Source organism: Kogia breviceps, chromosome 19 (genome assembly GCF_026419965.1).
Source record: "Kogia breviceps isolate mKogBre1 chromosome 19, mKogBre1 haplotype 1, whole genome shotgun sequence".
Classification (NCBI taxonomy): domain Eukaryota; kingdom Metazoa; phylum Chordata; class Mammalia; order Artiodactyla; family Physeteridae; genus Kogia; species Kogia breviceps.
Window position 1 is genome coordinate 15,780,987 of NC_081328.1, and position 27,070 is coordinate 15,808,056.

At 51.3% G+C, this 27,070-nt stretch overlaps 1 protein-coding gene across 7 annotated transcripts in view; it reads left to right on the forward strand.

Annotated features, from left to right (window-relative positions):
* The first annotated feature begins 2,178 nt into the window (after positions 1–2,178).
* NOS2 (nitric oxide synthase 2) overlaps positions 2,179–27,070 on the forward strand; it is a 40,612-nt gene continuing 15,720 nt past the window's right edge. The window contains exons 1-16 of one of the 7 annotated variants that reach the window (XM_059047914.2): positions 2,179–2,368; positions 9,240–9,324; positions 10,092–10,214; positions 11,252–11,400; positions 14,832–14,994; positions 15,750–15,841; positions 16,781–16,922; positions 17,014–17,153; positions 18,465–18,639; positions 18,733–18,834; positions 22,317–22,511; positions 23,552–23,634; positions 24,146–24,290; positions 25,390–25,494; positions 26,443–26,492; positions 26,818–26,992. In XM_059047914.2, coding sequence (XP_058903897.2) covers positions 2,259–2,368; positions 9,240–9,324; positions 10,092–10,214; positions 11,252–11,400; positions 14,832–14,994; positions 15,750–15,841; positions 16,781–16,922; positions 17,014–17,153; positions 18,465–18,639; positions 18,733–18,834; positions 22,317–22,511; positions 23,552–23,634; positions 24,146–24,290; positions 25,390–25,494; positions 26,443–26,492; positions 26,818–26,992 — 2,034 coding nt within the window. In that variant the 5' untranslated portion in view covers positions 2,179–2,258. Of the gene's footprint in view, positions 2,369–6,257; positions 6,431–9,239; positions 9,325–10,091; positions 10,215–11,251; positions 11,401–14,831; positions 14,995–15,749; positions 15,842–16,780; positions 16,923–17,013; positions 17,154–18,464; positions 18,640–18,732; positions 18,835–22,316; positions 22,512–23,551; positions 23,635–24,145; positions 24,291–25,389; positions 25,495–26,442; positions 26,493–26,817; positions 26,993–27,070 lie in introns of those variants that run through there. The other 6 variants (XM_067021417.1, XM_067021416.1, XM_067021418.1 and 3 more) reach the window with 6 other exon arrangements.

Genomic DNA, 27,070 nt, shown 5'->3' on the forward strand with positions numbered 1-27,070 from the left:
AGAAAATAACGCTACCTGCCATGCTCCCCTAGTTTACCCAGAGCTGAAGAGTGAGACATTAGTGACACCAACATCTGAGAGGTCTCTCTGTGCCAAGGGCTTCCCTTCCCTTCCACAAACCTCAAGCTGAACGATTCAGGGACCTGTTGGGAATACTACATGACCCAGCATCACTGGCCTTCTGTAACCTGGGCATTTTCCAGTGTGTTCCATATTGTCAATATTTCTCAGCTTCCTGGACTTCTGCCGTGAACTGGAAAATTGAGAGTCTGGACAGAAATTAACCAGAGCCCTCCCTACTGAGGAAAAAAAAAAAATCCCCCAGAGTCTGAAAGTGAGGCAACATGGTTTAGCTAAATAAAACCTGGCTCCACGATGACTCCTTTATTGGACCCACGACCCTGCTGGTGAGCTGCTGCCCTGGACCCTGGACCAGGAAGAGGTGCATTTACAGAGGATGCACCACACGGAGTGATGTAACAGCAGGATCAAGTCACTCATAGGCCAGGATTCCCAGTCATAAATTAGCTAACCGTACACCCAGCTGAGGACACTCCCTTTGGAAACAAAAAAAAAAAGAGACTTTTATGCAAAAACGGCTCCCTGGATGCCATGGGTTGGGTATAAATACTTCTTAGCTGCGGTATAATCTTAACTTTGCAGTGAGTTGAAGACTGAGGCTCTCTGGCCCCAGGGAATTCAGCATTGCTGGTTTAAAAGCTCTCAGCAACGCTTGGTGAGGGAACTGGGCAGTTATAGACGGTTCTGAAGTTCTCAAGGTGAAGGTCCCCTCAAGTTTGCTTGTCAGTACCCTGCAGAGGCAGCACAGCCAGCTGCAAGGTGAGTTGCCTTCATTTCTGGGGAAGCTGCTGTTTTGAGAGGGTTTTGCTTCTTCCTGTTTGGGAAGGCTCAGAAAACTGGGGTACTTTTCTGCCTACAGAGATAAACTGGTAGAAAATCTAAGGAATGCCAACATGAGGTTTGGCCATTTGAACAGGGCATCTTGTTCAGAATTTTTTTTCTGCGAAATTTGCTGTCGTTGCTACATTTCAAGGCAAAACTTTTTGGAGAGTGGGGAGTAATCAACTGAGAATTCTTTTTTTATATCGATGATACTGTCCAGTCCTTATAACATGTACCTTTTCCCTCCCAAATAAATTTTGTTAGGATAACTGTTATTAAGCCCCTTTTATGGAAGAAGAAATGTGTCTTTTTTTTTTTTTTTTTTTTGCGGTATGCGGGCCTCTCACTGTTGTGGCCTCTCCCGTTGCGGAGCACAGGCTCCGGACGCACAGGCTCCGCGGCCATGGCTCACGGGCTTAGTTGCTCCGCGGCATGTGGGATCTTCCCGGACCAGGGCACGAACCCGTGTCTCCTGCATCCGCAGGCGGATTCTCAACCACTGCGCCACCAGGGAAGCCCAAGAAATGTGTCTTTTAAATAACTTGACCCAGGTCATGTAACTAGTAAAGCTAGGATTTGAACCCAGGTTTGGGAGGCCCTAAGATTCTTAACATGGGCCACGTCATCACCACACTGCCTCCCAACACAAAGCCTTTTTCCTTGGAGGAGGCATGCTGGGGGCAAGCCCAGACCAGTCCTGGGCCTCCACTTATGTCTTCTTTTTTGGTCTTTTTTTTTTTTTTTTTTTTAAAGGAGATGATCTCAAATATCGAGAGTTAAGTGCATTTTTCCCCACAAATAATTACGCCTCCCCCATAATAAAAAAAGGAGCAGATGACAGCATTGACAACTGCAAAATCTGAAAAGATTTAAGGCAGCTGTGACTTGAATGCTTTCCCCAGTGACAGGTGCTAATTAGATCCTGCAGGGACAGGCAGAGGTGCCCACATTTCAATGACCAGCAGGCTCCTCCTCACCTTGCCTCGGGTCAGCAAAGAAGTTTGTCCAGTCAAGTCCCATTCAGGAGGCTCACAGGGTTTGTACTTTGCCCTCATTATTAAGCTACGTGTTTTTCCTTTAGGTAGTTACGTGGCTCTGTAGAATTAAAGTCTATAGGATCCCCACGTGCCACACCAAAATAGGAGCAGAGATTTCAAAGCCCTGATAAAGTGGCTGTTCAAGACTTACATTAGCCTCTGTACTGATTCTTCAGTAAACTAACCACATGGAGAAGACCCAGTTCTGTTAACTCTTCCTCAACCTCCCATCTCGGTCTCCTTCCCCTTCCTCAGCCCACAGAGAAGAACCTCTGAGTTTAAATCCAGAGAAGTGACGAGCTTTGCAAAACCGCAGAGATGGCCTGTCCCTGGAAGTTTCTGTTCAAGACCAAATCCTATAAGGCTGACTTGACTGAGGAAATAGACATCAACAACAATGTGGAGAAAGCCCGCCAGCTTCCCTCCAGGTAAGCTTTTCCCTGCTGCCGCCTCCTGCTGGTCTCCTCTGGGTTTCCATTCCCCGCTCTGACAACTCAGAATTCCTCTCTGCTCCTGGCTTCTCACTGGAGGTCTGTTCTCGCCGGATGCTTCTTGGATGTCCCTATTGGAATCGGATGCAGCCACTGTTTATTGGGCACCTCATTGCACCTGACACTATGTGAAGAAGGAAGGGCCATGGCACAGTCCTGTGGGGGGAATATAGGAAGGGGATATGGAATACCTGACTTGAGAATGGAAGGCAGTAGAGCCCAGTGGTTAGGGCTGGGGTGGCATCCTGGCCAACGTCCCTCCTTTTTTTTTTTTTAAAGATTTTTTATTTGATGCGGACCATTATTTTTTTTTAAGTCTTTATTGAATTTGTTTATTGCTTCTGTTTTACGTTTTGGTTTTTTGGCCGTGAGGCATGTGGGATTTTAACTCCCCCACCAGGGATCAAACCCACACATTGGACCATCAGGGAAGTCACTCAACATCCCTTCTGATTCACCAGTGCACATGCCTCACTGGTGGTTAGATATTCTGAATATCAACCTGGTGAAGGGTGCCAGGAAGTTAGATAAACTGTACCCAAGCCCCTGTGCTGGGCCTCACTCATTGGCTCTGAGCTCTCTCTCACTGGCTCTGTGACCTAGGGCAGGTGAACCTCTCTGAGCCTCAGATGTTCTCATCTGCGGTCTGGGGAACCAATGTGACCCATCTTGTAGCGTTTTGAGGATGAAATGAGAGTGGGCACGTAGAGCAATTAGCAGTGTGCCCATACAGAGCAGGTGCTCAATGAACGCAAGGTTTATTGTAACCAAACACTCACTTTGGGCCAGGGCCATCTAGGGCACTTCACAGGTTTTGCTGCTCCACTGACCTTCACTGGGGCTCTGTGAAGTACAAGTTATTGTCTCATTTGACACTTAAGGAAACAGAAGCTTTAAGTAAGAGTGGTGTGACTTCCCCCAAAGTCACCTGACTGGTAATTACAGAGTTGGAATTTCTTCCACCCCCTTGCACTTTGTAGGAGAAGCAAGCCTGCGGTAGAACCGAGAGAATTACTTGGCCAGCCTGCCAATCAGCGGACAGGCTTCCAGAGCTAGGAGAGCTCATGGCCTTTGTCTTGAGGTTGAGGCTTACTCCAGCGGAAAGACAAGTCCACCTGTGATAACACCACAAGAAGAATCAAACCAAAGCCCCAGGCCACACAGGGCCGCCACATAGCCTCCCAGCCCCATGGCCCCAGAGGAGCCTTTCCCCTGGAGTACAGTGGGCAGGGCGCCCCTTGCAGGCGGGCAGCTGGGCAACCCAGAAAAGCAGTGCACGTAAGCGCGTGGGCTTGGGGATAAGCAGGAGACTTTACTACTTAATAGCCCCGTGACCTTTGGCAAGTCCTCTGGCCTTGGGACTCAATTTCCTCATCTGTAAGAAGGGGATAGGAATACCTATTTCCTGGCGTTGTAGTAGGAGATTATATGAGTTTTCAGATGTAAACAACTGAGCCATGTGCCTGGCAGGGAGTCGGTGCGCCATAAACGGCATTTGTCGCAGTCATCAGTGTTGTTATTGCTATTGGCAGTAGGACAAGGTTCAGCAACATCAAAGTCAAACAGAGCGGCCTCTCGGAGCTTCACAGGAGTGAGCGGCTCGGTGTGGACTTGGAAGGGTGGGTAGAATGTGGGGAGGTGAAGAGAAGTAGCGAAGACGTTCCGGGAAGGGGGCAGGGTGGGCAAAGTCTCAGAGACAGAAGCAAGCATGACTGTGCTGGGGCCTGGGGTGGGGCTTGGGGGCTGGGATAGGAGAGGCCAAGCCGGAGCCCGGGGGCTTGAATGCAGAGCAGGGGATTTGGATTTTCTCTACTTGGCCACGGGGAGCCATTGTAGATTCTTGAGCAAGATTGTCCAGGTATAGCGTGTGGGTTGAACTCGAGGAGAGAACGTTTGAGACCAGGCGGTCTGGGCTGTGGTGGCCAAAGTGGCCAAGAGACCAACAGATGAGAACGCAGGGTTGGATGGCCTCTAGATGCCCTCCCAGCACTGCAGACTCAAATGCTGCAGACTGACGGCAGTTTCATCGCTGCTCCTGGGGTCTCTGGAGGGCCTGAACCCCAGGAATCTGATTTGACTCTTCTTGGTCAGCCATTCCTTCTCTTCACCTCATGACTACAGCCCCGGCCGACTGGCCTCCCCCAACTGGGGCCCCCACACTGGTTCTGACCTCTCTCACCCCAACTTGACTTCTAGCAGGTCATGCTCCTGCTCTAGAGTCTGCAGTGGCTCCCCATTGCCCATCACCACACTGAGGCTTGACTGCAGGGTTCTGTATGATCACCCTTCCCAGACAGAAGGTCCATCCCACCTGCCCAGCCCAGCCTTCCTCTGTTTCCCAGTGCCTGTACAGGGCCCATTCCTCCTTTGATTCATCCAGACCCAATCCATCCCCTATCTTCCAAGATGATCCTGAATCCCCCTCCTCCCCTAACCCTTCCAGGGTGGCCTCCAGCCTTCAGCCTTGAATTCCAGACCCTCGACTAGCACTGTCTTGTGTTTTGGGACCATTCAGGACACCTGAGCTGTAGGTTGACCTGAGGCAAACCAGCTGACTTACCGCAAATTTTTAAGCTGGGCTGGGCTGGCAGAAGTGCTCAAATCAGATATGCGAGGTGACTGAGAAAATATCACAAGTCAATTTATTTAACAGTCCTCCCAATGATCAGTGAGGAAGGAACTTTTGTTATCCTCCTACTGTAGCAATGAGGACGCTGAAGGCTAGAAAGTTTAAGTAATTTTGGAGATCTCACAGTTCGCAAATGACAGAGCCAGGAGTCAAACCCAGGCAGCCTGACTGATGACCGCTACACTGGCTGCCCTGCTTTGAGTCCTAGGCATGTTCCAGTCCATTAACAATGATTTGCTGAGGGCCACTCCTCTCACACTGTGCTGGGGGTCATGGGGCTGTCGGTGAAGCCCTTCTGTTTATCAATTAAGTAAATAATAAATTGATCCACTTATTCATTGCATAAACAACAGCTAAAAAGAACAGATAAAGTTTATAAAGTTCTTATTACTGTGTCAGTAATGAGGCAGGAACTGTTATTAGCCTTATTTTACAAGGTTGAGTGACTTACTCGAGGTCAACATCTGGAAAGTGGTAGAGCTGAGGCTTGAACCAAGTCTAAACTCATAACCTCTACACTCTATGGACTCTCTCTGAGGGCCTGCTGTGTGCTGGGCTGAGAAGGGCACAGAGAAAAGAGATCCAGGTCCCGCTGTCAGGGAGGGAATGGGGAAACGATACCTTCCTCACTAGTTTGGGGAGGAATACACAAAAATTGGAAGTGAGGTTGGGGTGGTACAGAGAGGTAGACAGGAGGTTACCGGAGAATTGGGGGGCACTGGGGTTTATTCTGGGGATACTGCAGGGGGCCTGGCCTGGCTGTAGTGTGTGTAGGGGGGGAGCGGGGGTGGGGACTGGACTGCACCCACAGTGGGATGGGGAGGAGGGAGGATGTTACTGGAACAGGAAGCAGCAGCAACAAAGGGGATTTTGTCCTGAAAGCAGTGGAAGCCCATTAATATGTTTTGATCTTGAAAAGTAATTTTAAAATCCGTTCAGGTGTAATAAGACCAAGAACTTTATATGGGAGTAATGGTTCCATATTTTGGGTAAACAAATGATTAGGAAGTGAACCCAAGGCCGGCCATACCTGCCCTGGGGTCTCAGCCCAGAGAAAGTCCAGTGGCATCTAGAAGGCTGACTTCCCTGCGGACGCCAGCTGGAGCGGACACTCTGGCCCGGGTCCAGGCTCGGGGTGAAGCCGAGTCGGGCCGCTTCTCCGGCTCGCTCCGCCCCGGGGAGGGGTCTGCTTGGTCCGGCGGCGATAAAGGGGCCGCGCGGCAGGGCGCAGGGCGCCCTCCGAGCTGCGCCCACGCCGGGGCCATGCGCGAGGGGCTGGGCGCGGCGTGCGAGGCTGCCCGGCCCCGACTCTGCCGGCTCCTTCGCAGGATCCTCCGGCCGCAGCCAGCCTGCGGCCCCCGCCGAGCCAGGTACAGCGCCGGGCCGGGATCAGCTCTGAGAGGGAGGCGGGCGGCACCGCGCGGGGCCCCGGCTTGAACCCCGGCGCGCACTGCCCGTCTCTGAGCCTCGGGTTTCCGGGGAAAATATGAGGATTGGAATGTTCGCTCTGTAGGATTCCGATGAGGATTTAATTAAAGGGTTTTCCTGGTTTAGAACGCTTAAGGGGTTGCAACTCAGTAGCCACAAAGACCCAGAGAAGCCCCACATGCACCCCTAAGAGGCGTCTGTACGGGCTGGAGTAGGAACTGTGGATGTTTCAGCACTTGGGAGCTTTCTGCATTTTTCAGCCCTGGGGCTGCAACACCATGTAGGATAGGTAGGGTTAAGAGAGCAAAGAGGTTCTTGATTTACAAATAAGATCCATTTCCCAGAGCGCCTCCTTGCCCCCGACCCTTGGTGTATGGAGAGGTGGGAGCATGTGGAGGAGTGGGAACCGCAGGGGAATCAGTCCCCAAACGAGCCACGGACTGCAGCTCTGACCTCAGCGTCCTCTCCCTCAAGCACCTGTGCACAGTGCTGGGTTTCAGCAAGAGCCACGCTCCAGCTCTCCTTTTGATGGCAGGTCCTTAAGGGTCCCTGTTGCCGTGAAGGACCAAGCAGGACCAAGCACAACTGTGGGTTTAGCCAAATTGCACGTGTCTGGATGGAAGATGCAATAATTTGGCAATAAGTATCCAGAACCTTGATATGCTCATCGGGCTTCTGGGCACCCTATCTTCCAGCAGCTAACCCAAAGAAATCACTAGGGGAGAGAGGACTGTGTACATAGCTTTGTGTTCATTTTTTCAAATTTAAACTAATTTCCCAATTATGAAAGGAATTCATGGTCACTGAAAAAAAGTTGGAAAATGCAGACAAGGATAAAGAAAATTCAAATCGTCTGTGATCTTATCAATTAATGCTAGTCACTGTTAATATCTGCTAGCATTTCCCCCAGGTGTTTTTCTATGCTTTTGTACACACACACACACACACACACACACACACACACACGCACGGAGCCAGCATCAGACCATGTATACGGTTTGAGGCATTATTTATAATAGTGGAGAAACTGGACACAATCTAAATATCCAGCCCTAAGCGGTGGGGTCAGGCTCACTATGGTCCATCTGTAGAGTGGATTTTTAGGTAGCTTTTTAATATCTGGGAGCAATAGTTATGCTAAGTGAACAAAGACATTGTTTCTCAATCTAAAAGTTACACTGTGGACTGGTAAGCTTCTCAAATTCTCCAGTTCTGTGGCCAGAAGTAAATGAGAGGGAACATGAATAAGAATGGTGGGGCTTGGGGGAGAAGGGTGATGGTAAAAGCTTGAGAAGGGCAGTAAAGCATTGCCTCCCTGAGGACCCCAGCCTCAAAGCATCTTCCCCTTTAGGCAGCCCCATGATGACTGCTCAGCCGTGGCTTACCTGTTCTGAAAGTCCAGATGACCCTGTCCTGGCTTGTTTCTGGTGGGGCACACCGGACCAGACCAGTGGGGTGACGATGGCCAGTCACATGGAGGGTGCTTTCCAGGGCCGCTGAATCACTTGATTCAGATAGAAGTTGCTTTCTGATACATAGTTACTTTCTCTTAAAGGAACACTATCTCTTTATAGTTATAAATCATATAATGCAACTATATAACGTATGTAGTTAATTATATAATGTGAGTATAAATGGTCGTTACTTTTTTCCAGTAACAAAAGCAACACACGCTCATTTGTTATTTTCCGCCATCACAGGTGTGTGTAAGGTGGAAAATGAGCGACCTTTGTAGCACTCTCTAACCGCCTTTCCCTTTGGATGTGCACGCACCCCAGAAAATACTGCAAAGAACATGGGACACAAGGAGCTTTCTTACTGAGATGCCCCAGGAGGAGGCACATGTGGGGTGTGACTCTTGGATGGATGCTCACGTGTCTTCTGTTCTCTGTAGCATTTACTGGGAGAGAGAACCTGAAAACCCAAACCAGAACCAATGGTTTCTGAATGACTTCAGATTATTAGGGCTTCTTCTTCTTCAAAGGATAGGCTGGACTCTTTTAAATCTGTTGTTGTCAAGCAAATAGACCAATATATTTTTTTAAAAGCGTTCTTCTCTTCCAGAAATACTGAGATATTTAGGCATGACGTGAGGTCTCAGACTTGCTTTAAAATGAGAGTGGGGGCTGGGAGAGTAACGTTGAAATAAAATTGACCCTGGGTTGATAAATTGTTCAACTGGGTTGAATCTGGGTGAAAGGCTCATGGGGGTTTATTATACTCTTCTCTCTAATTGTGTATGCTTAACGTTTTCCATAATAAAAATTTAGAATAAATAGATAAACCGAGATAAATCAAGTGCTTTAAATAAAAAAGCATTAAGTCCCAAAGAGGGAGTAGCTGGTGGACAGTACTGCTGGCCTGGGAGGACGGGGTTGAAGGAACCATTCTCCGCCAGCTCAGCCCGGTACCATGGTTGTACTCGGCTTTGGAAGGGGACATCTTCACAGAGCTCCTGTGGGTCACCCTTTGGGCCGTTCACTTTGGTTCAGCTCCCCTCGTGACTTTTTGGCTTTGTTAGGGGGCAGGCAAGGGAAGAAGAGGAGGAGGGAGGGCGGCGATGGTGCTGATGGTGCAGAGACTGGATGGGCCAGCTGCCTCCCCCACCACGTTGACTGGAAATGCTGACGTGCGCTCCCCACCCTCTAGACCTCAGCCCGCCTCCCTCAGTGAGGCGCTGGCAGAGGGGAACTCTGAGATCCCCGTCTGCCTTCAGAGACTCCGGCTCATGATAGCTGTTTCCTTTGGCAGTCCAGTGACACAGGATGACCCCAAATGTCACGGCCTTGGCAAGCACCGGAATGAGTCTCCCCAGCCCCTCACGGGGACAGCAAAGGTCAGTGAGTCCCGCGGGTGTGGGAAGCCCCTTCCCCGCTCGCCCCGGCACAGCAGCCTGGTGGAAGCTGGGCTCTGGGGCAGTGAGTAGAGACCCGGGGACACAGGTGGGGACGAGGAAGAGCTTGGGGAGAGCGGGTGAACCGTGGTGATCGGGAGCGGTGGCCCCCCAGGTGCGCAGACACCTGGGTGACTTGGCAGGCCTGGGAGAGGGCAGACCACTCATGGAGCCAGAGTAAGATGCTTAGAAATAATCCCGAACTCAGCAGCTGAGCCTCCAGCCCCAGCCCCAGCCCCAGCCCCTAGCCCACTGGTTCCATCTTCCCTAAGTGCTTTCACCCTTAGTGTTCCAGAGAGGTGGGCAGAGAACTGGTTTTCACGTTCTGAAATGCCTTCATGGAAGGCAGGGATACATTCTCCCTGTCCTGATTTCTGTTCTCAGGAGTAGTGGCTGTGACAGTAATGTCTGTCACTTCTAACCTTAGTCCCTCCTGTTGCACTTACCCCGAGGGAGCATTTGGCAGGCTCTTGGATGAGGAGAGAAGCCTGGCCAGTGGCCCGGGCACCTGGAGCTCTTAGCAGTCGCTGGCCCAGGTGGCCAGGCTGCCGGAAAGGGAGGAGGGGCGTGGACCGACCCCGGGACCTGTGTACCCACCCACAGCTCCTCACCCACCCAGATCCCAAGCAGGGCCTAGGGCCTGGGAGAGACCCATGGAGTCCTGGGGTTGGAGGCACTTGGAAATCCTTGTTTTTTTTGCTCCCTCTTAGCAGTCTCCAGAATCGCTGGTCAAGCCGGCTGCACCCCCATCGTCCTGCCCACGGCATGTGAGGATCAAAAACTGGAGCAACGGGCTGACTTTCCAAGACACACTTCACTACAAGGCCAAAGGGGTGAGAAGTCTGGGGCTTCTGGGAGAACCACTTTTGTCCCAAGTCAGAGAAGCCATCAAGGCCCTTAATGGATCAAACAGATGTCCCCTTGGGCAAACCAGACAGGCATCAGCTTGGGCAAAGGGTACTGGGAACAGAGACGCTTGTTTCTCACAAATTACAGTAGGAAGTATATGATGCTAACTCCCTATTAACTCCCCAATGGATGATAGATAATCCAGAAGGTGAGATAAACAATTACAGGAACAAATTAATTCTTTCTCAGAGAGACAGATTTCAGCATTGTATTAGGGAGAATTTTCTAGCAGAACTGTCCAAAGCTGGACTGAACTATCCAGTCCAGTCCCGTAGTGAGCTCCCTATCACTAGGAGCAATCAAGTGCTATTGGATAGGGAGGTTGGAAAGGGGTTCAAGCCTCCAGTGAGTAGTTGGACTAAGTGTCCTTTAAAGCTCCTTATTATCTTCTAAGTTTCTTATTCTAACTGTAGAATGTATTCTGTGATTGTAAAGTGAGAAAGAATTGAAAATTTCTAGGCCATGAAAGCAGGATCATTTCCCACACCTTCCAGAAAGGACCACGGTTAACCTTTGGGTGTATTTTTTCTGTGCCATCCCCTGACTTTGGGATTTGCACCTTCTCAATTCATTTTGGCTGAACAGCAATAGTTTGTCCCCAGGAGTCATATCAGCCTCTTTAAATGAGAAGGTAGTTGAGATCTTCCCAGGGATCGAGCTGTTGACTTTGGGTCTGGGGCTGGCTGGGGGACAGGGCCAGAGACTGAGCCCAGGGTGGTGGGAGCAGCCCCAGCCCATAGCCACTGGGGTTCAGCCAGTAGAGGAGAGGAGATGTGAGTCGGGGGAAAGCCTGGTAGACCCAAAGGAGGAGGTGCCACAAAGGTGGAGAGGGGTGGCAGGGAGCTGGAGCAGCCAGAGTGGAAGGAGGTGGCCAGGACAGCTGGCCCTGGAGGAGGATGGCCATCAACACCTGGGCTGAGGGGCCAGGCAGCCAGCTTCACCGTCACCTCTCTCTTTCCAGGATCTCGCTTGCAAGTCCAGGTCTTGCCTGGGAGCCATCATGAACCCCAAAAGTTTGACCATAGGACCCAGGGACAAGCCTACCCTCCTAGACGAGCTTCTACCTCAAGCTATTGAATTTGTCAACCAGTATTATGGCTCCTTCAAAGAGTAAGTCTCTCTTCCTGCAGCATCACTGCCTCCCCCTCCCCTGAGCTCTCCTGTCTCCTGCCCTTTCACTCGGACCCCAGGCCCCTTTCCTTCCCAGGTTTGCAATGGATCAAGGGCTAGAACATAGTTTTTTAGGGAAAAGACCCTGGACACGTTCTCAAAACCATAAGACAAAGAGGCATGGCAGTAATGGTTGAAAGTGTGGGTCGGGTATCTAAATGTTTGAGTTTGAATCCTGCTCTACCGGCAACTGGTCCTGTATCCTTGGGAAATCTATTTACCCTCTGTGTGCCTCAACTTCCTCACAGGTCAAAGCAGGGTCATGATCAAACCTGGCTCAAAGGATTGTTGCGAGGATTAAAGAAGTTTGGAACAGCGTTCTGGCACAAAGTAATGAGCTGATATACAAAACCTTTTACTGTGAAATGTTTGAGATAGAAAGGACCTCAGAGACCACCTAGCCAAGCCCTCCACCTGCAAGTGTGAGCCAGGAAGCCCAGTGACAGCTAGAGTTCAGTCCCAGCTAGAATTCAGGCCACCTGACTTGGAGAGGGCTCTTTGCACTGCACTCTGTGGGGAATCTATATTGCTGAGTTTCATAAAATATATGGCTGTTAATTTAGGTCCTTTTATATCTTTACAATAAAAATGCACAAAGGGATTGTAAGACAGAATGGCCAAGGGAATGGATTTGCTGGTTTATGGGCTGGGAGGGGAGTGTGGCTTTTATGGCGCAGGCCCACGTGGCACTTTACCTCACGAAGTGAGCCACAGAAGTAACCTGGGACACCCCTTCCCGCGGCAGAAAGAGTGGCTCCTGGTGACGCCACGCCCCCTCTGCTCTGACCTGCAGTGTCTGAGCTGGAAGGGGCCTTGAGTCTATGAAAGAGACCCTTAACTTCTGGGGCTGTGATCCTCTACCCTGGCTGCACAGTGGTCGCCGTTAAGGACTTTGCAAAATACTGGTGCCAGGGTCCCCCGGGCTGGGGGCATCAGCTTCTCGGGAAGTGTGGAGGGAACGGATACTCGTGTTCTTTAAAAGCTCCCAAGGTCATTCTAATGTACAGCGGGACTGAGAACCCCGTCAGGGGGTTGCTGCTGTGTGCTGTATAAACAGAACCTCTGCAGAAGTGCTTTGTCACTAGGAGGTCCAAGGTCCTTAGGCTTTCAACTCGGTTGTTGACTTATGAGCTTTTCAGGGTCAAGGAATTTTCTCGACGGGCTTCACTGGACCACTATATTGAAGCTGACATTTACTGAGCGCTAGGTATGTTCTGGGCTCTGCCTTATGTCAGGCTCACCATGACTCTATGGGACTGGTACCATTATTATCCTCCCCACACTGTACAGACAAGGAAACCAAAGCCTGTGGAGGAGATGTAACTTGCTCAAAGTCACACGTTCTGAAGTCCCAGAGCTGGGATTTGAGCCCAAGCAGTTTGCGCCAGAGCCCCTGCTTTAAACCGCAATGTTCTAGCATCCAGCTCTCTGACTTTGAAGGTTCTGACTCCATGCTGGACCTGGGGGTTCCTGCTGCTGTTTGGAAGGCAGTTGGGTGGGTGTTAGCCCCAGGAAGCTACAGGGCTGCACTTGCTGGCTGTTCAAAACCCATTTACTTTTCACAGAGGGAAAACGTTCCACTTTTCACAATCACAGATCCACGGCTTGGACCCCCCGAGAGGTCCTGGGGGTGTGAGTGGCAGACGGCAGCCCTATCCCCACAATTACACTAGCAGCCGAGGGCACGGACAGCTGGGCCGGTTCAGCCTTCCGTGAGTGAAGGATTGTATAGTTAGAAATTGTAACTTGCTCAACGTTCTGTCCAAAGTCAGTGCGCCGATGCCAAAAGCCACTCCCTCTTTTCAGAACTAATAGGCATCATAGCATTTTAGTGCCTCACAAATGTGACTGTTTGAAAGCAGTGGTAAAATGTAAAACGCTAAAGGAATTGGGTGAGAACATAAAATAATCTTTCCTTCCATAGTCCCATGTTAACACTACCAAGTATGTTGGAAGCATCTGTGTTCTGGTGGTCGCTACTGTTTTCATGCTGAGATGCAGAGCAGGGAATGTTGCTAGAAGCTTTGTTTGGGGAAGGAGGGCTGCCGGGTGGTGGGGAAGCCTCAACCTCACCCAGCAGGTCTTTATGCCAGGAGTGTCCTTGAAGATAAATAGCACCAAGTGTTTTGTCTTTGAGCTTTTTTCTTTAATCAGGGAAGAGTTGTCAAGACACTCTTCATCCACAGAAAGGCCATTTTGTCTTGAGCTGTCCAATCTCCTTAATCAGGAGTTCATTCCTTAAATAGTTTTGTTTGTTGGAAATTGAAATGTCTTTGGTGCCGATTGGAAATCTCAAGGCTCAAGGTTGCTCTGTGTGTGTGTGTGTGTCTGTGTGTGTGTGTGTCTGTGTGTGTGTGTGTGTCTGTGTGTGTGTGTGTGTTTCAAAACCTTCCTGGCTGTGGGATATTTTTGAAGCCTGGGAGGGGAGGGGAGAAGCCAGTTTGGAAATCTCACATGGGACAGCTGGCCGAGCGGCGCGGGGGTTGAGAAAGCTCGCTGTAGACAGCCTGTGATGCTGGACCACACTGTGGAGGGCTCCTCCTTGAGCGGCTCTGGGGCCCTGCAGGCTGAGTCCTGAGAGCAGGTCCCCATCTGGGCCTGACCAGGGAAGTGTGGGCAGGCCCTGCACATCTCTGGGCTTGCAATTCCTCCCACCCAGGGTGGAAGGTAGACGGTTAAGAGCCTGGGCTTGGCATCAGGGCAACCTGAGTCTGAGACCTGAGTTTGCTCTTTACCACACTCCTGTTCCCAGGCCAGTACTTAACCTTCTGGATACACCGACTATAAAAAGGACACAAAAATGCCTCCCTCACAGTCTCAGTGGGACCCTGACTGCGGGTGGCTTCGCCTAGTACCTGGCTTACAATGAGTACTCAGTACACAGGATCTGCTGTGGGAGGGACTGATTCATCTCTTAACCAAGGGAAGGTGGACGGGTGTTCCCCTGGCTGAGAGGCAAGATGGGGCTGTGGCTTGCTGGATGCTTCTCCGGCTCTCGCAAGTGTCTGAGAAGCGCTGCACTCCGTGCTGAGATGAATATGATTCGAGAAAAAGCTCCTGGAAACAAGGGTGCTGGTGCGATCAGGACCAGCTATGTAACGTGCAGGACCCAGTGTGGAAATAAAAACGTGGCTTCCTGTTCACAGATGATTAAGAATTCAAGACAGCAGAGCGTTAAACCCAGCATGGAGCCCTTCTGAGCTCAAGGCCCTGGTCACATGCCCATGAAGCTGGCTCTGGAGGGGACGGTCTCCCTGAGAGACATCTTGCCCTCCTGGTGTCCTAGTTCAGTTCCTGCTTCTGTGGGTTGAATCAGTCTCCATTTAAGGCCATCTCATTGTTGATCTTCCTGATGCCTTCCTGTCCCCCAGGGCAAAAATAGAGGAACATCTGGCCAGGGTGGAAGCGGTAACAAAGGAGATAGAAACAACAGGAACCTACCAGCTGACGGGAGATGAGCTCATCTTCGCCACCAAGCAGGCCTGGCGCAACGCCCCCCGCTGCATCGGGAGGATCCAGTGGTCCAACCTGCAGGTGGACTCCCTTAGACGGAGCAGGAGAGGAATCTGGGAGCTCGGCGGGCCCTGAGCAGTGGCTCCCAGCAGCCCGCCGAGCTGTGCCCGGGGCTCCCTGCGTTCTCTCTCCCCGGCCCTGAGCTTGAGATGGGGGCTCACGGCCACCCACCCCCACCGCCCCAGAGACTAGAATCCCATCTCAGCACCAGGATTTCTAGCCGATCTTTCTCTCTTGCGTTAAATTTCGGAGACTAAACGCCAACGTGAAACCAAACGACCTTGCTATTATTATTGCTGAGGCCCTGGTTGTTTACCTCGACTGAATTCTTGGCTTTTAGAAAAGCTTTCCTTTATCCTAGCCTCCTAATCTGTCTTTACGTTTTATTGCTGGATAATAGTGAAAGTACTCGGACTGATAAAGAGATAAGAAATGCCAACGGAACCAGCTCTGGCTGTAATAAAATGTTCTGGAGGCTGTGTGTAATATGTATAAAGCAACTAGGCTGTGGGAATCCTGACTCCTGGTGCTTGGGAATCAGGTTTTCTTGGGGGTTGGGTTTTGATAGGGTCTTCCAAGTGAGGGCGCCTGGGCTCCCCTAGGAGAACAGAGGAAAGATGAAGGGGCAGAGAGGAGGATGCACTCCTCAGCAAAGCATTCGGGTCGTGGGGTTTGGGGCCACTCGGTCCCCGTGACTTAGCTTTTAAGATCAGCTCCAAGACCTCTGTCCTCACGGTCCTTGACGGGCATGGTCTGGGTGGGCTGCGTGCATGCAGGTCTTCGACGCGCGGAGCTGTTCCACGGCCCAGGAGATGTTCGAGCACATCTGCAGACACCTGCGTTATGCGACCAACAACGGCAACATCAGGTGGGTGTGTTTTCCCGAGGCTACGAGGCTACGCTGGGGCCCGCCCTGCCCCCAAGTCTTAGCCAAGAGACGCAGATGAGTTTAGGGGAGGCATCTGGGCTCCAGGAGAGACCAGGGAGAAAGAAAGGAGGAAGACTCGGCTTCTTCAGGGAGCCCTCGCAGTGAGCCGGCCTCCGTGAGCTTAGTGCCTCGTCAGTGGCCCATTTCCTTGGTTTCTTTCTGACTTGTAGCCATTTGGAGGTGATGGGGGGGGGGATCCTTAAGAAGCAACTTCTCCACTCTTCGAGGTTGAGTCTCCCCACTTTGTAGAGGAGATGAGAAGTTGTTTTTGCAGCCAATGTGGTGATTTTCTTAGAGGTGGGGGAGTGGCTGCCCATCAGGACCACTCCTGCCTTACCTTCCCCTTCCCCTAGCCAAAGAGGTCAAGGTCAACTCATTCGGTCATTCATTCATTTTTCTGTTCAACAAACACTCAGAGCCCACCAGATGAGGACCCAACACAGGGCTAGGCTTGGGGGTGGGAAGTGACTAGGACCCTAAGACGAGGCTCCAGCCCACTATGAACCTATGCCTTGCACTAGATAAACGTCCAACTAACTCAATGGCAAAGAGAACTATGGTGCAGCTAGGGAAAGGGTTGGGCAGCTACCTGCAGCTGGGAGGGTTCCCTGGAGGACGTGGTCCCTGGGCTGGTCTGGAGGGAAGGGTAGGAGCTGCAGGGAGAAGAAGGAAGGAGAGGGTATGTCAGGAAGTGGACGGGTTACACAGAGGCCAGCGAGAGCTTGTCATGTCTCAGAGCTAAAGGGGTTTGGTTCAGTTAGCTTGGGTGCAGAGGTCTGGGGAGTGGGAAGATAGGAGGGGGCAGGGGACCTGTTGGGGATGGCTGGAAGCGCCCACCGAAGCTGGGTGGTAAACAGCACTGTCCTCACCTTGGGGAAGGTCGGCCATCACCGTGTTCCCCCAGCGGAGCGACGGGAAACATGACTTCCGGGTGTGGAACGCCCAGCTCATCCGGTACGCCGGCTACCAGATGCCTGATGGCACCATCAGAGGGGACCCTGCCAGCCTGGAGTTCACCCAGGTACTAGATCCGGCTTTGGTGGGTGAAAGTGGAGCCCAGAGGGGTCAAGGGACTTGGATCTCCAGACTCACTTGGCCTGTCTTGTTTTCAGCTGTGCATCGACCTGGGCTGGAAGCCCAAGTACGGCCGCTTCGATGTGGTGCCTCTGGTCCTGCAGGCTGATGGCCACGACCCTGAGCTCTTCGAAATCCCTCCCGACCTTGTGTTTGAGGTGCCCATAGAACATCCCAAGTAAGCAGGTTGTGGGTGCTGGGGATGTGAATTCACATGCATGCCCCCTCCTTTCCTAAGTGAGACCTTAGACCTCAGGACCCTCCCTGCACCTCCCCAAAGCCCGGCCAGCAGCAGGCGATACCCAGAAGGGCCGACTTTCAAGGCCTGCCTTGTCGCCCTTGTACAGCAACTCTGCACTTGCATGTTGGGCCTCAGACTTATAATGAGATGCTGATGGTGACAGGAAAGCAATGGCTTAGACAGACCAGGCTCTAACAGCTTGGGAAGAAGTGACCTCTGGAAAGGAATCCTTGAAAGGCTCTGAGATTCTCACACTGTGCAGCCCAGGCCTCTTTGACCTTCCTGCCAACTCTCTTAGCCATCCCTCTTCTGACTGATGACAGTACTTCAAGAGCTCATCTGGTTCAGCCCCTCCTCCAGGCAGCTCTAATAATTACAAAAATACCTGCATACATTGACACTCACTATGTAGCAGGCATTAGGCTGGGCTCTTCTTTTTGCCCCTTGAATATATGGAACTTCCTCCTACCTCAGGGCCTTTGCACTTGCTCTTCCCTCTGCCTGACATGCCCTTTCTTCAGAATTTTGCAGACTTCATTTCTTCTTGTCAATGAGGTATTTCCTGAATGTTACCCGTTCTGAGACGCCTCTTCTGAACACCCAATCTACAGTAGGCACCCTCACCCTCCATCTGACACATCACCTTGTCTTTATTTTCCTATTTATTTATTTGCTTACCTATTTATAGTCTGTAAGGTCCTTGAGAATTAGGGATCTTGTCTTTCTTGTTCGGCAACATATCCCCAGCACGTAGCAGTGTGCCTGGCTCATAGTAAGTGCTCAATTATAACTATTTCTGGAATGAATAAATATACAAATAAAGGATACTATTATTTTCACAATAATCCCATGAGTTTGATGCTCTTATCTCTATTTTGTTGGTGGGGATGCTAGGGCTCAGAGAGGCTACATAATATCCCAAGATTACACAGCTAGTAATCAGTAAGGCAGAACTTGAACCCAGGCTTTCTGACACTGGAATCCTCAAGTGCTGTGTTATGTTGGGTTCTCAGCATTTAGCACAGGGCCTGTCATAGACTTGATGCTTAATATGTTTGTGTGAATGAATGTATAATTAGCGAATGACACGTGGTACATCAATTCACCTCTCCAGGTGGGATGAACTTAGAGATCAGCACTTGGAAAGGAGTTTTCTTGGTGCACTCTTTCTCTGAAGCTTCTTTCTGGGGGGGGTGAGTGTGGGCCAAAGTGAAGGCCCCATTGCCACCAGCTCTGCCTCCCTACCAGATATGAGTGGTTCCAGGAGCTGGAGCTGAAGTGGTATGCCCTGCCGGCCGTAGCCAACATGCTGCTCGAGGTGGGTGGCCTTGAGTTCCCAGGGTGCCCCTTCAACGGCTGGTATATGGGCACAGAGATCGGAGTCCGGGACTTCTGTGACGTCCAGCGCTACAACATCCTGGAGGTAACGAAGACCGTCCAGCGGGGCCGGCTGGAGGTGCGGGCCTGCAGCTGGGATCCGAGAGACTGACTCACCCCCATTTCTCTGCCTTTGCAGGAAGTGGGCAGGAGGATGGGCCTGGAAACACACAAGGTGGCCTCACTCTGGAAAGACCGGGCTGTCGTTGAGATCAATGTCGCTGTGCTCCACAGTTTCCAGGCATGTCTGGTGTTTGCGGGTCTGAAGGCTTTCTGGTTAGAACGTCATCTGGTCCAGCCGCCCATGTCATGCTTGACTTTCCCCTTTCGGCATTGCTCACTTATTCACGCATCAGACAATGTTGAACACCCTGTTCGTGCCAGGCACAGTGCTAGGTGCTGGGGATAGAGAGACAAGCCCTCTCAAGTCTGCTAGTGTAAACTTGAATGCTTCTAGCAACAGGCAACTCCTTACCTCCCAAGGCTGGTCAAGCCCTGCGCTTGAGCACTGAATCCTGTCCTCTCTCAATTTTCAAGGACTTTACTCCTGAAAATCCTCCCCGCCCTCTGCCACGTAACATTGATACCTCCTTATCCACTGGATCATTCCCATCAATGATCAGTAAGCTGTAATGATTCCCATCTCAAAGAGATAAATGGCTAGCTAACCAAATACTCCACCTCCCCAGCTACTACCTTGTTTCTGTGCTTCCCTTTTACGGCAAAACCATCGAAAGACCTCATTACACGTCCTCATCCCCCAGCCACTCCAGTCAGGCCTTTATCCTCCACAGCTCTGCCAGTAACACTGGAGTTCTGGCTGTTGTTCAAACTCACCAAGATGGTTCCCACCTGAGGGACTTTGCACTTGCTTTCTCCTCTGCCTAGGACACTCTTGGCACAAATCATCCCGTGACCGGCTCCTTCCCTTCATCCAGGTCTAAACTGTCACCTCTTTTGGTTTTGTTTTGGTTTGGTTTTTTGTTTTTTTATCTTTATTGGAGTATAATTGCTTTACAATGGTGTGTTAGTTTCTGCTTTACAACGAAGTGGATCAGTTATACATATACATATGTTCCCATATCTCCTCCCTCTTGCGTCTCCCTCCCTCCCACCCTCCCTATCCCACCCCTCTAGGTGGTCACAAAGCACCGAGCTGATCTCCCTGTGCTATGTGGCTGCTTTCCACTAGCTATCTGTTTTACGTTTGGTAGTGTATATATGTCCATGCCACTCTCTCACTTCATCCCAGCTTACCCTTTCCCCTCCCCATATCCTCAAGTCCATGCTCTAGTAGGTCTGTGTTTTATTCCCGTCCTACCCCTAATCTCTTCATGTCACCTCTTCAGAGTAGCCCCCACTGATGACACCATAAACAAAGGCATCCTCACCCACCTCCATCCTGTCTTTCTTATTCCTTTAACCTTTCCTTTCTTTTCCTTCATAATCCCTATTAGCTCCTGACATTATGGAGTCCATCTACTTCTTTCTTTGTTTCCCCCATTAGAATGTAAGCTCCATGGGGCAGGGACCTTGTCTCTCTTGTTCACTGCTCTACCCCTGGAGCCTAGAAGAGTGTCTGGCACGTGGCAAATGCTAAAAAAATATATGTATTGGATGAACGAATGAGAGGCCACGTTCCCCTGAGCAGTTGTTGCTCTTGCTTCCCTATCAACACAGCAGGTTGGCTCCGGTGTGGGCCTGAGCCCCCTGGCCCATGTGCTGCTCTCACGCACATACACACTCCCCTTCCTCTGGGGAAGGAGCCATGGACGTGTGAAGCTATGACTTTAGAAGCTGGGACCATGTCCACAAAGTTGGCAGATGCCCTGGAGGCCAGACTGCAGGGCAGAGGGTCATTGATTCATTCAGCAAAGTTGTATTGTGCATTTTCCATGTGTCAGGCCCTAGGCCAGGCCAAGAGTATGAGTGGTGAACAAAATAGACAGAAACCCTGGCCTTGTGGAATGTAGTGGGAGCTGACATTAAACACCCAATAAATACATATTATCACACACTGTTCCCCAGAGCTTGTCACGCTGTAGGCATGTCAAGCTTGTGCCTGATTTTGGGGGAGTGGGGGGCACGGAACAGCTCCGAGACAGGACAGGAAGAGCCCCCTGGGGCTGACCCAGCTCGGGAAGGCCCCACTGGCTGTGGCTCACACATCCTGACTCCTGCAGGCTCCCAGCATCAGCTCTGATATTGGCAGGATGCGGATATGTCCCAGGAAACTGTTGACCCTTAAGTGTCTCCTGACCATTGCTGACCACGTCCCTCCACTGCTTGGGAGTCTCCAGGACTTCCTCATGACCCTCCTTCAGGGTCAGCTTCAAAAGACTTGGCCTCATTTCCTCATCTGTAAAACGGAGATAATAATGGTACCTCCCTCACTAGGTTACTGTAAGAATTAAATGAAAATGAATGCAAAATATTTAGCTGCACTGCCTGACCCATAATGATCACTCAAAAAACATTAGTTTTGTTGCTATTATTATTTATTACTGTTACAACCATTCTCACAGCTCTCATCAGCTCCTGAGCCTAAAACTGGTCTGGCACCCAGTAGTTGCGGTGTGTGTATGTATAAAATTTCAGAAGGCAGGGCTGGTCCCACTGGAGCCTACTGGCTCCTCTCCTGCCTCCCGGCCTTGACTCATGCAGAGTCCTCCTCCGGGACTGCCCGTCTGCTGCCTAACTGGTACCAATCTCTCAAAGCTCACTTCCTCCTAGAAACTGTCTCTAAAATCCCCCATCTCTCCTCTGGTCCCCTGTATGAACTAAGCCCTCCCTCGGCCTTCTGTCAGCACCTGCACTCACCTCCACCGTAGCTTCTATCAAACCACGTGAAATGGCTGACGTCCTCTGCCTCCCCCAGTTAGAGTATGATCCAGTGCAGAGAAGGGGCCACGTCTTTCACCTCTGTATGCAATACCTGGTAAATAGAAATAACAATAGCCGCTAACATGCATTGAGCACGTTTTATGCTTTACTTGTATTATTTTATTGCATTCTTTCAACAACGTCATGATGTAGGCACTATTACCATCCCCATTTTACAGATGAGGAAAGTGAGGTTAAGGAACTAATGGCTCAAAGTAACATGGCTAATAAGAGGCCAAGGTTTGAACCACTCCATGAAACCAATGTCTCTTGACTGCATGCGGTGCTCCAGACGATGTGGCTGCCCTTGCTGGATCATTCCAGGAAGGCTCAGACCCCTTGGCTTCTAATTTTAGGATGTGGGACCTTGTGGTGATTCGTCTTCCGTGCACTGTGGTTCCCCCCAGTGCTTCTGTCCTCTTCCAAAGAACCTAGTTCCTCCTTGGCTGAGACAGCCACATCCTTGGGGAGGTGACTCCTGGAACTCTCTACCAACAGGTGACAAAAAGCCACTGTGGTTTGATTCATCAGCATCCAGAGAGCCATTTGTGGGAGTTCAGGGAGACTTGTGGGCCTGAGAAGCTGGACACTGCCCCCAGAAGGCCAAGCAGGGGCAGCATGTGGCCTGTGGGCTGACCATGGCTATGGTGACTGCTTGGGTTCCTCAGAGGCTCTGAAAATACTTTGCATTTGGGTATTTATTTTCAGCAGCGAGAAGGGGGCCAGAAGGGATCGTGCTCCCATTTTACAGATTGCCAGGCCCTTCCATAGTCCATCTGGGAGCCCTGCAGCCAACCGACCACTCTCCTCAACTCCCCTTCTTGCCTCCTTCTGATTTAGAAGCATAATGTGACCATCATGGACCACCACTCAGCTGCAGAGTCCTTCATGAAGTACATGCAGAATGAGTACCGGTCCCGAGGGGGCTGCCCAGCTGACTGGATTTGGCTGGTCCCCCCAATTTCTGGAAGCATCACCCCCGTGTTCCACCAGGAGATGTTAAATTATGTCCTGTCCCCTTTCTACTACTACCAGGTAAGAGAGGGGCCTTCCTCTCCTTTCCGTCTTGGGAGCTCAGGGGTGGAGAGATGTGTGTGTGTGTCTGCATGTGTGTGCATGTGTGTACACATGTGTGCATGCGTGTGTGTCTGCATGTGCCTGTGCACATGCGTGCTCACTAATGCAGGATATACAAGGAAGGGTCGGCGGCACAGAGGCATATGTTTAATGCTTTTCAGGCTTCACTCAAGGATGCTTTTGTCCATTTCTACAGAAGTGAGGCTGAAGGAAATACCTTTTATGGTAACTTTAGTAGCCCGTTGCTCTGATGGAGTTTAAGCTCCTGAGGGTGACCACCATTATGACCGCCTGCACGGGAGGGTTATAGACAGTCACGTGGCATAATGGTGAAGAGCTTGGCTCCCAGGTCAGATACATCTGGGGGTGATTCTCCCACTTCCTAGCTGTATGATCTTGGGCGGGTCATTTCACCCATCTAAACCCTGATTTTCTCATCTCTAAAAGGATGGTCATCAACTCCACGATGAAGGAGGTTGTGTGGATCACATGAGCTGGTATATGTAACAGCTCAGCCCAGTGTCCAACCCAGAGTGCACTCAGGAACCGTTACCCAGTGAAACGGGGAAGAGATTCCTTACTCTAAACGTGATAAGTAGTGTGACTGACTGCCTGGGATAGTTTGTGCCTGTGGTCATAGCACCTTCGTCTACTCTCAGAGGTATCCCAGGGCAGACTATGCATTATATACAATCTGTATAGCCTTCCTAGTGATCAGACACCAAAAGGAAAGAGATGTGCAGCCTCTTCCTTCCAGGGGGACACTAATGAGTGAAAATCAACTGTTCGTGTGCAGGTTCTGTGCCAGACGTGAGCTACAACTTGGAGGGAGACAGACAGATGCAGCCCTTCCCTGTAGGGCTTTCAGTGAAAGGGTGGGGACAGGGCCTGCTCACCACCACCCCCAGCTCACGAAGGGCATGAAGGGCCTTCTGTCTCTCCAAGCCCAAGCCAAGCCAGGGCCCACCTTGCCCACATATCTGCCCTCTTTTCTGAAGGTGGAGGCCTGGAAAACCCACGTCTGGCAGGATGAGAGGCGGAGACCCCGGAGAAGAGAGATTCGATTCAAAGTCTTGGTCAAGTAAGTGGGAGCAGCCAGTGTTGACATCTGAACCTCAGCCCTTCCTTCTAGGCCTTGAAGGGCAGGGAACAGTGAGAAAGGGTTTGGAGGGACTCCCCTGGCGGTCCAGTGGTTAGGACCCTGCTCTTCCACTGCAGGGGGCCTGGGTTCGATCACCCGCTGGGGAACTAAGATCCCACATGCTGCACAGTGCGGCCAAATAAATACATTAATTAAAAGGTATATTAAAACTATTTTAAAAAGAGAGAGAAAGGGTTTGGCTCCCAGAAATTCAGACACCAATTCCCAGGGTCACCGGCCACCTCTGTCCCAGCCTTCTCTCTCCTCCATTTTCCCAAAGGGACTGAGTGGTGAGTTGAGTGGGGGAGAGGAGGAGAAGGCCGGTGAGTCAAGGTTGATAGCTGGGGAGAAACCTGGGTTCTTTTTCCTCGATCTGCTGCACTTTAAATGCTGGGCCCCCGTCTTCCTCTGGAAGGCTGACTCGGCACACAGAGTATGTCTGTCCCCACAGAGCCGTGCTCTTTGCCTCAGTGCTGATGCGTGAGACAATGGCTTCCCGGGTCAGAGCCACGATCCTCTTTGCAACAGAGACGGGAAGATCCGAAACACTGGCCCGGGACCTAGGGGCCTTGTTCAGCTGTGCCTTCAACCCTAAGGTAGCCGACTCAGCCTATGCACGGAGAAGTCTGGGGCAAGTTAAAATGATTGCTCTGCTCCTGGATGTCCCCGAGCCTTGGGCATGCTGATGTACATTGAAAATCTGTGATAGAAGGAGAGAGGTGTGTCCAGGGATTCCCCAACTTACCTAGTAAATAAGCTTTTCATAGTGTTCCAGGGAACACAGTTTGAGAAACACATTCTTAATGATGCTACGTCTCCATATACATGAGGTGTTCTAGATGGATTTTATTCACATTACAGAACACCTCCTATACAGGGTGCAGTGCTAAATGTTAAGGGGGCAGAGGATGAATAAGATGCAGAGAAATAAAACAAAACTCCCAAGGGTGACTTAATTCCTTCCACCAGTGATCCTCCATCACTGAAAGCCTCCTGGGTCAGGTAGGCCTGGGTAGAACCGCGAGGCCGTGACACATTTCACCTGAGATTAGCTTCAGGCAAAGCATTTGGGTCCCCGGGGTGCCAGAGGAGTTGTCATTTTTGTAACCTGCTCATCCTGTTTTTGTGGAATATATGTCCACACACTCAGAGTTCAAGTTAGCGATGGAAGCGGTGAGACGTGCTCTGATTTGGGAGATGCAGTATGTTAGAGGCAAACCCTCCAGGCCTTGCTGATGTGTTAGCCTGGGAGAATCAAAGATTCGAGGATGCTGTGTTCAAATAGGTTCCATAGCGGGCTTCCCTGGTGGCGCAGTGGTTGAGACTCCGCCTGCCGATGCAGGGGACACGGGTTCGTGCCCCGGTCCGGGAGGATCCCACATGCCGCGGAGCGGCTAGGCCCGTGAGCCACGGCCGCTGAGCCTGCGCGTCCGGAGCCTGTGCTCCGCAACGGGAGAGACCACAACAGTGGGAGGCCCGCGTACCGCAAAAAACAAACAAACAAAAAACCAAATAGGTTCAGTAGACGGGGATTTGTTAAGTATTCACCTCCTCTGTTCCGGGCACCAGGGGACCGAGATGACGAAGGGGACTCCCGGCCTGAGTAGGGTGAGGGAAGAGCTGGGTGTCTGGGGAGGGTGTGGAGGGCGCCAGCCTGGGAAGCAAGGGCTGGTGTCCACCCTGGGTGCTGTGCAGGTTCTCTGCATGGACGAATACAGGCTGAGCCATCTGGAGGAGGAGCAGCTACTGCTGCTGGTGACCAGCACGTTCGGGAACGGAGACTCCCCTGGCAACGGAGAGGTGGGTGGCCTGAGTCCCAGGGGTCTGGGGTCTGGTAGAGCCCAAGAGGACCAAGGAAAGGATCTGGGGACTCAGCATGTCCTAAGGGGGGCACTCGGGAATGAGAGCTCAGATCACTCTGGGTCGCCCTAACGTCAGCCATTGGCCTGCCTCCTTCGTAATTTCCTCTGTAGGCGTGAGCTGCCTTTCCTGTGACGTGCTTAATATATTTCAGTAAATTGACCTGCATTTTTAAATTCAAAAATTCATGTTTAGAGGACACTTTCTATCACTCTCACAAATGGAAAGCCGGCAAAAATTGGTCCCAGGTAAATCCAATGAAAGCGAAGCAGTTACTGAATTTTAGCTGGATACTGTTGCCTAACCATGGCTTGCTTTGCTTTTTAAAAAGAGTAATAAGCGAGTATGAGAGAAGTGTTAAGTCTCCATTAGCAGCAGTCTGAGATTTTCTCCCTAGTGTTCAGGACAAAAGAATGAAATAATTGAAACAGGAATAACTCTAAAAAATTCAAGAAAAAAGACTACTTTCTTACCATGTGATTTGACACTATTTTCCACCTAAAGTTATCTTGAGTTCCTGGGAAATCAGGGTTATTTCAGAGAATACGGGACAGTTGTCACTCTGACAAGAAGAGAGGCTCATGTCCCATCAGGAGTCCCTCTGGAGATGCCCTGCTATAAGGCAGGCCCCCCTCTGCCAGGGCTGGATGGGCTGGGGGTTGGGCTGTCCTCGCCCCCCACCAAAGGTCAGGCCCACATGAGTTGCTAAGGCTGAACTCGTCCCTGAGTCCCAGCCAGGCGGCCCCAGCTAAACCAACATCCATGCGAGGATCTTGAACTTCCTCGTGCCAGATATGTCCAGTTTTTAAATGAGCCACCAGAAGTCAGGGAAAAGCGGTGCTTTTATTAATCCTGTCCTGAGAACTCTGTGATTCTCTCCCTTTCTAGAAACTGAAGAAGTCCCTCTTCATGCTGAAAGAACTCACCAACAAGTTCAGGTAAATCTCTTCCCCACTCCCAGAGTCTGGGTTTCAGGGACGGAGCTGGGTGTGTCTAAGTGGGAACTTCCTGGGACGTCCAGGCCCAGAGACAGCCTGTCCTCAGAGGTGTTGTGGGTCAAAGCAGGGACACCAAGTCCCGTTCACTGTTCTGTAGGCCAGGCATGGGGTTGGTCGTGGGAGCTGGAGACGAGGCTCGGGAGCCAGCGACGACAGGAAAGGGGTGTGCACTGGCGGTCCTTGCCCAGCTGGGGTGGGAGGGTCGGAGGCTGGCCTGTGGGCGGGGTCGGCTCACCCAGGCTCCGTGCGTGTCCTCCTGGGGCAGGTATGCCGTGTTTGGCCTCGGCTCCAGCATGTACCCTCAGTTCTGCGCCTTTGCTCATGACATCGACCAGAAGTTGTCCCAGCTGGGGGCTTCTCAGCTCACCCCAGCGGGGGAAGGGGACGAGCTCAGCGGGCAGGAGGAGGCCTTCCGTGGCTGGGCCGTGCAAACCTTCAAGGTCAGTTCACAGCCGGAGCTGCCCCACAGCACTGGGAGGGAGGCTGCGGTGCACTCGAGCCCAGGACACCTGCGCTGG